This window comes from Epinephelus fuscoguttatus, linkage group LG11 (genome assembly GCF_011397635.1).
Source record: "Epinephelus fuscoguttatus linkage group LG11, E.fuscoguttatus.final_Chr_v1".
Taxonomy (NCBI): domain Eukaryota; kingdom Metazoa; phylum Chordata; class Actinopteri; order Perciformes; family Serranidae; genus Epinephelus; species Epinephelus fuscoguttatus.
Window position 1 is genome coordinate 21,209,176 of NC_064762.1, and position 12,003 is coordinate 21,221,178.

At 40.4% G+C, this 12,003-nt stretch overlaps 1 protein-coding gene across 1 annotated transcript; it reads left to right on the forward strand.

Annotated features, from left to right (window-relative positions):
- Positions 1-420: 420 nt before the first annotated feature.
- rhag (Rh associated glycoprotein) lies at positions 421-11,580 on the forward strand. The gene is made up of 10 exons (XM_049589706.1): positions 421-697; positions 5,898-6,081; positions 6,724-6,874; positions 6,995-7,142; positions 7,468-7,634; positions 7,731-7,868; positions 8,423-8,544; positions 8,696-8,769; positions 8,918-8,991; positions 10,105-11,580. Exons 1-10 carry the CDS (start codon positions 514-516, stop codon positions 10,177-10,179), a joined length of 1,317 nt encoding a protein of 438 aa, XP_049445663.1. The 5' UTR covers positions 421-513; the 3' UTR covers positions 10,180-11,580.
- The last annotated feature ends 423 nt before the right edge of the window (positions 11,581-12,003 follow it).

Below are 12,003 nucleotides of genomic sequence, written 5' to 3' on the forward strand. Positions count from 1 at the left end.
TACTGTATATTTTCTTGAACAATATACAGTTCTAAATAGAAAATATCTCTTCATATAGACGTTTCTTTTTACATTTTTTTAAATAGTTTTCTTCCTATAATGGAAGACATGAAAGAAATGCCCCAGTCCACACATTCAGTTAAGTCAACAAATCAACAATCAAAACTTTCTGACAGTGAAAAATGAGTGGGAGGGAGCAGTCATTAACTATTTCTCTCATGTCTGTTCACTGGCCAAGTATCATTATGTTTGTGTTTTGCTTCTTCCCCTCCGACATCTAGAGAGGAAACCCATCCCCGTCAGCAAAGTGCTCGAGGGGGGTGTTCACTGCCCAGGCCCCAGTCTTCTGCCCTGTCATTGGTCACTGTGAAACCTGCATCAGTTTAAAACCAGACACCACTTTCTTGCCTCCCTTCACACAGCACTACCCCCCAAAAAAGACAGATAGGGAGGGACAGACAGAGTCACTGAGTGTGTGTCAGACTGTGAGAGATAACCCGAGTTGGTCTCAAGATGCCTGCGTACGCCACCAACATGAGGTTCAAGTTTCCCATCGTGGCCTTGGTTTTACAGCTCATCACCATCATTCTGTTTGCAGTGTTTGTGGACTATGATGACGGGAAATCAAGTCACGGGCACGACGCACACTCCAATGAGACTCACCATGCGAAGCCGCAGCCTATGAGCCTCTACCCCAGTAAGTCTACCTGCTGCTGCCCTCTGAGGGATGCTCTGTTGCTGGAAAGCCTTAATGTCTGGTCACTAGACTGCTTTTGAAGAGGTTAAACATCATGGATTATTACATGTTTATTAGTTAAATATCCTGCTAAGCTTTCTGACACCTAACAGGGGCAAGGTCTGCTGACATTCAGTAGGACATGGCAAATTAGAAGTGTCAGGGAAAATGCTAAAATAAGGTTTATTTCTCCTTTTTAAAAAGGAACAAACCTACAAATCTTCCATAATATCAAGCTTCAGCTCTTTAGTCTTGAACTTTGTAGTGCCGAGTGAACTATAAAAGGCCGCCTCTCCTTCATTGGAATAATGTGAATTCTATTTCAAGGGTGAAATTTTTCCAGTTACTTGCAAACAGAGGTCCATTTCCAAGGTCTGCTAAATGCAATAAGAGGAGTCACGGGGGTCACATTCTCACCCATCAGAACGTCTATTCATACACATGCAGCTGAGGAGTCCAAGAGGATCCTGCAGGGAGAAGTGTCAGGTCTCATACAGTGGAGGTCACATGTGACTTAAATCAATGTGGCAAACACAGATAATGAAAGAACAAAGACTGGTGATGAAAAAGGCAGACAGATGCTGATAGTGGAGGATTTAAAAGCATCATTCCCTTTAAACTACTTAGTTTAAACAGTTGACGGGTCGCTCTGTATCTTGATAAGTTATCTGAATGAAGATAGTCGCAACTACAAACTGCTGTTTTACTGTGTTGGTGGCTGCTCATGATTGGGTGGGGCAGGTGTGACCCATAGAGATTAGCTCCACGGTCACCATTAGGCATATCATTGACTTCAGATAGGACAGAACATGCCTTGCAATATCGTCTTCCTCGGTATTTCTATCATTTATTTGGTTTCTTCTTAACTTTTTGTTACACATATGAATTACGATGTTCTCCAGGCATGTTTAGCTTTGAATAACAATCTGTGTCTGGTATGGTTTTCCCATGAAACACATAAAAAGCACATCTGCTCCATCACAAGAGGTCTCCTACTTCACTGAAAAGTCCACTGTTCGACTGGCCTCCAAACTAATGATAATCTAATAATCTAAGTTTAAAACTTGAGTAGACATCATTCTGCACAGTGAAGCTCAACAACAAGTGAAGCAACAATATGGACTTTTTAAATTATAACTACATGTGCCAACAATGCAGCATTGCCATTATGAGATGTTAAGTGACACATCTGTAAATGTATTTCAATTATCCTGACTAAAATGCGCCTGGATGACGTGAAGGCGTTCAACGCATACCAGACATCTGCACTTATAGGATCAAAGGAAGACAAATAAGCAGAGGAATGTGGGCTGGAGTTTAAGATATCGCAACTCAAATCAATCAGTAAGTGACAGGAACAAATTCTGACTGTATGATATGACAAAACACTGCATATGTTTCTGATGAGGACCCTCTGAAAGTAATTTTATCTACATTAGGAGTTGATTTGCAGAACGAAAACATCAAAAGCGAGGAAATGTGTTGCTCCAGCGTTTTAAAAAAATGAAATAATTCATGTTTTTGTACCAGTTGCATCACTCCACTACAGTCTGCAGTACAGTAGGTCCCGAGGGGATTCTCCCTCTCTCATCTTGGCTCACCCAGTTCTTTGAGATTACTGAGCGTTACCTAACATCTGGGCGTGGTGCCAGTTGCTGTGGCTGCTGTCCAATGTACCTCTTCCCCATCCTCTATCTCACCGCTCACTAGAAGCCCCTACTACCAGAAAAGCAAGTCTATGTCCTGGGTGAGAATGAGACGGGGTCAGAGCACAAAGTTGGAGAGCAAACACTTTTTTTTCCGTCAAACCAGCTCAATGGACGTGAGCCAAATCAGATATTTACACCTCAACTCGCTGCTGCTGCTGCTAATACCAGTGTGCGAAATGCTGACTACATGTTACGCAGCATTAGAAAAACACACATCAGGATTTTTAAAAGCTTATTATTAACCTTAAAATTCACAATTGTTTACAAGTAAGCAGCCAGGCAACTGTGTCCTTCAGGTTGGTTAATGATTAAAGCAGCCTACAGTAGAACATCTGTCTGAGTATACTGATTTTTAGCACATACAGAAACACATTAAAAAAACAAAACAGTATTTAAATTGTGGCATCTTGGATTCTGCCTCACGTAAGCAAATGTAGGAGTTTTAATGTTTCACTTTTTCCCAAAGGACGTGTTGAAAATGTGCTGACATACTCTATATGTAAATATTGTTTGTGAAAATAGGTGTGGGTGAATATAATCTCCCTCATTAGTCGATCATTCTAAAGCTGCTGCATTTTAAACCAGTGCATGTGTGACTTTCTGTGCTGAATGAAAAAGCAGCTTCAAGCAGACAAACGGAAATATTTGTAATATTTGGGATGTGTAATATTCATTCTCTCTTTCAATAAGTGGAGACATGGGTTGAAACCGGAATTTGTAAAGTGTATAATAGCTCATTGCCTTTAGTAACTGCAAGGCACTAATGCCTATGTTAGGGGTTTGTCAATAAAACAAACAAACCAAAAATAACACATGCACTCATTCTACGATGGATAAAAATTGGATGTTTAAAGCTCAAATCACTTTGAGTCTCCTGACAATGTTGATGAGACACACTGTTTGCCAAATATTTACTTTTGCTAAAAATTTTTTTTGCTAAAACAGGAAGATGACGTATAACTATGCTAGAAGCTGCAGGTCATATGTCATCCTCCAAGCTCGTGCTGGTACATTGTGATTCTGCGTCCGTAGAGAACTCACTGCTCAGCCGTTCGCTAATCTCCCAGGTAATGAGATGTGTGCAAAAAGCGCACATTTCACCACTCATCAGTCATCAGTCACCCAAAATAAGAGCCATTCGCTTAGATATATATAGTCTGATGATGACCCTTGTCTCATTGGGATTCTCATTTTCAAGTGTAGGAGGTAGAGATAAAATCCTGCTCCTGTGATATCGCTATATTTATGCTAATGATTTTGATCTTAATACCTATGCTAAAATGGCTGCCATGGTAACATTGATGGATTACACTAGACTATTAACCACACCCCATTCTCTGTTTAATACAGAATATTGACTGAAAACAGTTCATCATAGCCAAGGCTGACTTCCTTGCCAAGAGCAATGCCGTGTTCACACTAGAGCGACAACGCAACCGCGTGCTATCGCAGAGTATCTGTTGAAGTGTTGCTCAAGCAGTCGTTACATAGTTACATCGTCACGGGTTTGTGTGTGTCTGCTTCTTGCCACAAAGCACCTCGACTGAACGCCAACTTAACTTTGCACTTGGTCAAAAATATATATCTATATTTCATCAATGCCTGAGCCCCATTTTAATGTGTACCGCACTGCACAGAAAGCTAGCATAGCGTCAGCTAAGTGACCTCAATAACACCGGACCACAGCTAGAAACAAACTATATGATTGCTTGACGCATCGTCGCACCATTAAAGCACTGAAAAAAGTTAAAGCCAGCTTAACTTTGATTTGTAGCGTGCCACGTCCGGCAGCAGCGACAAGTGTTTGGATTCAGTTTGTAGCTTCATGTCACCATCTTCCACTGAAATGACTTGTAGCCTGTTGCTGTGTCGCTCGTAGTGTGAACACAGCATCAGATGAGAAGACTGATTCCACTCTCATGTTTGTGTCATATATGAAGCTACAGCCAGCAGCTGGTTAGCTTAGCATAGCACAAAGACTGGAAACAGGGGAAAACAATGAGCCTAGCTCAGCACATTGGAACAAAATCCACTTAGCAGCAACTCAAAAGCTCACTTATTAGTTGTGTAATATCTTGTTTGTTTAATCCATTCAAAAACTTAAGGGTAAAGACAACATGTTGTAGTTTCACATGGGGTTATGTGCAGGACTATTTCTTGGCTGGATGCTGACTTCATCTAGCCTCAGCTGGTTGTCTGGCAACCTCATGGGGACTAAAAGGAGCTTCACAAATGAGATAAAAAAAATGTGTTAATCTTACACTAAGCTGCATTTAATGGCTCCCATTTGAAAGATAAAAGTAGCCAATCACAGCAAAGTAGGGTGTAACTGGGCGGAACACTCTTGGGAAAAAAAATAATGCTCTCTAGACCACTGGTTCCCAACTGGTCCAGCCACGGGTCCAGATTTCTCCTTAGTCATTAGTCTAAGGTCTGCACAGTTTAATACCTTCTTGCATTTTACCCTGTCTTCAAGCTAGTTTGCTGACTGTTAGTCACTTCCTCTGCAGCAGGACACAGCCCTTCAAAATAAAAGCTCTGTGCTGGAAATTCACTGCACTTAAAAATTTAGTGTTTTCTACAAACTTGACACATTTGCAAAACACCTACAGTCCATTCAGATTCCACCCCGGACCCACTTTTGGACCGCGACCACCAGTTGGGAACTACTGGTCTAGACAATAGACGGCTACCTTCATTCTCATTATACAATCAGGAAATGAAGCACATTGTTTCTTAGCCTGTGCACACTGCACACGGTGTTTCCACAAGGGGCTCATCATATGAAGCTTAAAGGTTTTAAGGAAACAGGAGTCCCCCTTCCTATCAGGATGATGACTCTCAGTGGGGTGGCCCAGCTCTGCGTAAATCCCCCCCCCCCAATTAGCTGGCCTTAACCCAGATTTATAGAGTGACTCTTCTTAAGAAGCTTGCCTTTTTGTGTGTTCCCAGTGCTGAGAATTTAAAGACAACACCATGTGTTGATAGTGAAACATGGGATGTGATCCAAACAAATTCCAAACCCTGCTGTCTTTGTCATACTGAGACTAATAGATAAGAGTGTGCTAAACAATTAGGATCATATGCACTTAATAGAAACAGCAAGGGGCGGCAAACTCAACAACAGGAACAACAGCAGCATTTTGCCATAATCCCATTCATAATGTGATTGAATTGCTTTTCCAGCTAACAGGTCACGGCTGACAAAACAGCCCCTGTGGAAGGAAATGACTCCTGTCAAGTCCAGTAACTGCTCAATCAATCACTTACACTACAAAGGCAAAAGAATACCACCGTTTCAAGCAACGTCTCAGCTAATTTTAAATTGAGGGCAGCGTATCTTGAAAGGGTTTCATCTGATTTAATTTCATGTCCAAATTCAGCTGAGGCCAAAGCAGGGCCCTGTCATCGAATCAACAACACAACTGACCTCCCTTCTCTCACGTCTCCAGTGTTTCAGGATGTCCACGTCATGATCTTCATTGGCTTCGGGTTCCTGATGACCTTCCTGAAGAGATACGGGTTCAGCAGCGTGGGCGTCAACTTGCTCCTGGCTGCCTTCGGCCTGCAGTGGGGCCTCTTCACGCAGGGCATCTGGCACCTGGACGATGGCAAGATCAAAGTCAGCATCTTTAAGTACGAATGTCTTTTTTGGCACTTATTGTTTTTCAATAAACCCCTGAATAACTTTTACGCAGTTAAAGGTCCAGTGTGTAGGATTTAGAGGTGTCTACTTGTAGAAATGGTACTGTCCACCATGTTGTTCTACAGTAGCCCACAACAGACAAACCAATCACTGGCTCTGAGAAGGACCATTTGCATTTTCACACTGGCCACTGTACTTTGCCTTAATGGTTGCTTTAGTTGTCAGTTCTCTAACCTCACAGCTAGATGCCACTAAAACCTACACACTGGACCTTTAAATATACATCACCGGCTTAATAGCTGTTAAATAAACCAATGACCTGTTGTGTTGGCTGCTGAGCAGTAGAGGTGTAAAGATACGTCAATCTGGGTCAATTTACTGATTCATTGATCAACAATCCAATATTAGCAATGCAAAGTGAAAACATCTAAAAATATCGTTCTGAATTTCTCAAGTCATATCATGGCAGACTTTGTGATATCAGTAAACATCATATCGTAGTCCAAAGAATTGATATAATATCGTGTCATGATGAAACTTGTGATTTACAACCCTACTGAGCAGCTCTGGAAAATGACTTTATCCTGTAACTTCTGTGTTCCTAAAGACTTGTTTTCTCATACATCCTGCAGAATAATCAACGCAGACTTCAGCACAGCTACAGTTCTGATCTCTTTCGGAGCCGTTCTGGGTAAAACCAGCCCTGTGCAGCTCCTCATCATGACTATACTGGAGATCACCCTCTTCTCCGTCAATGAACATCTGGTGGGGATAGTCTTCAAAGTAAGTACACAGTGACTTGTGACTGTGTTGACGAGACAACATTGATGAACTGCATTGTGACCTGGAACATTCACTGAGTAAACTGGATTATATTAAACTGTGTCACCTTTTCTCTCACAGGCTACTGACATCGGAGCATCCATGATCATCCACGCTTACGGAGCCTACTTCGGCCTGGCAGTGGCTCGAGTGCTTTACAGGCCAGGTTTAAGGAACGGGCATGAGAACGACGGATCTGTTTATCACTCGGATCTGTTTGCTATGATTGGTAAGAGCCGGTTACACTTAAAAATAATGTAATGTATTAGTCATCTGTTTACAGCAGTGATGTGTTTTATTTGGCTGTGACTCTTCACTCACTGGTTCTTCAATGGCCTCCTGCACATGTACTACTTATGCCACCTAGTGGACACAAATAACAGTGCTGATGTTCAGTGATACTGACCTCAGCTGTGTACCAATCCAGATCAAGGAAAATTATGATGAATCCTTAAAACCTGTAAGTTTCTAATATGCAGTGTGACTTGACATGAATGAGATTTTCAAGATGAATCGATACAAATGCTGTTTTTTTTAATCACCCTGTTCTACAGGAACTGTCTTTCTGTGGATGTTCTGGCCCAGTTTTAACTCTGCCATCGCTGACCCGGGCTTCCCTCAGCTCACAGCAGTGATCAACACCTACCTCTCCCTGGCTGCCTGTGTGCTATCTGCCTATGCCACCTCCAGCCTTGTGGAGCACAAAGGAAAACTGGACATGGTCAGATAACTTTAATATCCACAATAACACTAATTCAAGAGCTTTAAATAAATATCACTTATAGTATATTGGCTTTTATATCTTTGTTAACAACAGGTGCACATTCAGAATGCCACCCTGGCTGGTGGCGTTGCTGTGGGATCATGTGCTGACATGGCCATTGGGCCGTTTGGGGCAATGCTGATTGGATTTGTGGCTGGCATCATCTCTACCCTGGGCTTCAAGTTCCTTTCTGTGAGTTGAAGTCAAAGCTCCGGTGCAGAATACAAATGGCTGATTTTAAGTTATCATCCTTTAAGAGGTGTCCATGTAAAGGATTACCCAAAAAACCTGCAACAATTTTACAATAAATTAATCGTTGAAGTACTGTGTAAGCCAAAATTGAAAAAAAAAAAAAAAATCCCTGGTTTCAACTTCTCAAATGTGAACATTTTATAGTTTTCTCACTCTTCAGTGATAGTAAATTTAATATAATTGACTTTTGGACTGTTGGTTGGACAAAACAAGTCATTTGAAAATGTCACCATGGCACTGTCTACAATTTGTTGACCTTTGTTAACTATTGAGTCAACTTATCAATAATAAATATATTCATTAGCTGCAAAACTCTTGATGTTAAACAAAAAAATGTCTCTGTCAGCCAAAAATGATCAATTTCTAGATTGAATCCTACATATTTTGGTAAAATTAAGGTTCATGCCCATTTTTTTTAAAATCAAAATGCACATTTCACCTTTTAAAACACACTCCTTTGGTTGCAACAAGAGGCCTTTTTTTCTCTTCTGTAGCCAATCCTCGCATCCAACCTGGGCATCCAAGATACCTGCGGTGTCCACAATCTGCACGGCATGCCTGGCATCCTGGGCGGGGTGGCGAGTATTGTAGCTGTGGGTCTGGGGAAAAAAGAGGGGTAAGGACCATTTTACTCACCACAAATCTTTCATACACACTACATAATAAATATATACACACACATGACTATATTGTAGCTTTGAGGTAATTTTATCTGTCGGTTAAATGTCAGCTCTTACATTCCTGTCTCTCCTCCGCCTCCTCTTCAGATTTCGTGCTGCCATGCAAGCTGCTGCCTTGGCTTCATCCCTCGGGTTCGCTGTGATTGGAGGTGCTGTTACAGGTGGGTGGACATGAAAAATTACACCGTAAATGTAACATAACAGTTAAATTCCTGAGCACAAGGTTTGTCATGTACCAGAAAAAAGGTTCAGGGCCTTGTGATTTAACAAAAGGGCTGAGTGATCAAACAATTCATTCTCTTCTTCAAGGTTTAATAATGAAGTTGCCGTTCTTGGGCCAGCCTCCAGACCAGAACTGCTTTGACGACTCCATTTACTGGGAGGTAAGAAACCCCATTCCTCATAAATATTACCTCAAGTTGTCTGACTGCCAGACATCACAAGTGATAGATGCAGAGGCCAAATATTTTTAAGATTTTAAATTGGTGGTTTTGAGTAGAGATGCACGAAAAAATCGGGGAGTCATCAATATCTTTAAGGCTTTATAATGAAACATCGGCATCAACCGACATGAACATTTCTGTAGATATGATACAACTTTAATAATGCAACTTTAACACCATCCATGTCTGGTAAAGTAGGATAAATTCAACAGTTTTGTTCGAAAATGTTTCATGAAAATAATAATGGCGTGTTTTACCTGTAACCTAAGTCGAAGCAGATTTCTTCCTTTGCCCAGAGAGTGTATACATTATGAAAAGCATTGTACTTTATCGGCTGCAACGATTTCATGAGTAGTTGTCAACTATTAAATCAATTGCAAACTAATTTGATAATCAACAAATCTGTTTGAGTCATTTTCTTACGGAAGAAAAAGTCACAATTTTCTGATTCCAGCACTTTTAAATGTGAATATTTTCTGGTTTCTTTATGTCAGTAAAATGAATATCTTTGGGTTGTGGTCAAAACAATTTGAGGACATCTCTTAGGCGTTGGGAACCACTAATCAACATTTTCACCATTATCTGACATTTTATAGATCAAACAACTTATCAATTAATCTTGAAACTAATTGGCAGATTAATCGACAATGAAAATGATTGTTAGTTGCAGCCCTGTTTATGTCTGCATCTGCCAGTGGGCCATCACGATAAGAGTAGGCATAACAATATGTTCATTCCACTACAGGAGAGACTTGATGTTCTCTGTTAGTAGGTGGAAAAAATTTGTGCATACATTGGCCAAAATGAGTTGGAAAGCATCGGCACATCAGATATCAGCAAAAATCCAACATTGTGCATCCCTAGTTGGGATCATATTAGATGAATGTTGTTCACCGTGTCATTACAATCAAAATTTTATCAGACAGGCTTCAGTTCTTCCTGTGTTAATTCCAACTCTCTAGTACTCTTTGTTTTACCCTGTGCTGGGAACTCCCATGTTTAGGTCTCTTTTATTAGGCTACACACAAATAATTTGGACTGCATGTTTTCCAGGTTCCCGAGGAGGAGGAGGAGAACGAGGAGAGCTTGGCTCACGCAGATCACTCAAAGAACAAAGCAGAGGTTTAAATATCTGTTCACCGTCCACTGAGCTAGAGACCAAGGATCATTAATCAGCTACATCATATCTGCAGATATCAATTTGTCAACTATATTCATGTGATTAAAACAACAGATGATTTGCTCTAGTCGCCAACACAAGTCAATTTTCAAAAAGTTTTATAAGCAAAGATATTTTATGGATACAGCAGTGTATTTTTCCATTATAGTAAATTTGTACTTAGGATGCACAGTGGAAGTTTCACATGCAGCGTCTCAAAAACATACATGAATATTTGGTTAATCCCATTTAGAGTTTGAATCAGGGACCTTCAGGGATTTATTTACACTGAAAACTGTGATCAGTCATTTCATAGACACAGTGCGTCGCACCATAGATTCATTGCTGACACACTTCCATAAGCTTTTCCTTTATTTCATTTTTATATCATTAAAAAAAAATATTATAGCATGTTTTAAGATATTAGCATAATGTTTATTTTTCCTCATACATTCTCTTATATTTCCATACGTCTGGCACATGTATTTCTGCCGAGGCTTTCAGGTCAAAGAGAGGGGTTAAACCTGCTTTGACCTGCCGCTTCACGTCACCTCACTGGAGCCCAGTCCTTCTGCAAGGAGTCGGAGTCAGACTGTGTGAAAGCAGCAGTGAGGCTCTGACATGGGCAGGGATAGTTGCATGATACGTTACTAATGACGCCTAACGTTGCTCACCTCCTGATCGTTTTCTATCTATCTGAGGGCAGCTGTACAGTTTGTGTAATGCAATGAGGATGAACACATTTAGCATTAGATTGGCTGTCACTTCACAAGCTGAAGTTCTTTTTTTGTCTGCTTTCTATTTACATCCGATGTATTCTTACATGTACATACACTTTGTCTTTTAAATGGATTGACATGGTCAGTTTTGTCAAAGCCCTGCAATGCCTTAAAAAGGAATTCAACGGGAACTCACATAATGATGAATATTAAATGTCTGGCGTTTATATGAGGTGCAAATGTGACAATAAATAAACATTTTAACCATCTTTATTGTACCATTATATCTTTTTGACCAGTTTTCTCTATTGGTGAGCGACTGTTGAATTCTACTTTTTGAGCTTTGAACCGTCACACCTGCAACAAACCACCTTCATATATCAGCAGATATGAGAGCAGCCATTTCTTGCCTCTCAATATCTTTTCGAGCTGCATGGTGTTGGAGTGCAGAAGGACAGGTTTCATTAAAACATATGACTGCAGGGCCAAATGGAACTGACTACACACACAGTAATGTTAATCAATATTTTTGTTTGTCAAATGATTTATGATGCCCAGAACACATCAAGATTTTGTATTTTTATACAGTGGGTATGTGCTCATATGTGTACAATATACTAATACTGTCATAATAAATATGTTTTTGTATGATACCAGTGTTTATGTGTGTTTTTGTGGTAGTAATCCTGCAGATATTTGTCTAATAACTTCCTTACATTTGATTGTGACTTGGCCCAATTCAGTGAGTCATAACTTACTCATGATATCTTGCATTACATTAGTGGATATTCATGCTGGTGATTCCCTGTCTTTTGATCTAGAGTCATGGCAGGCTGGCATTTGAGGTTTTGAGTGGAATATCCAAAGAACTATTTTATGGCCTTCAATGAAATTTGGTTGAGACATTCATGCCCTTCTCTAGATTGACTGTACTAACTTTGGTGATCTTCTGATTTTTCCTCTAGCACCACCAGTAGGACAAAATGTATCTAAAATACTTTGGTTTATGACCAAATACCTGCATAACGAATGACATAACTATAAGCATGAGCTGTAATTTGTGTTTCGCACTAA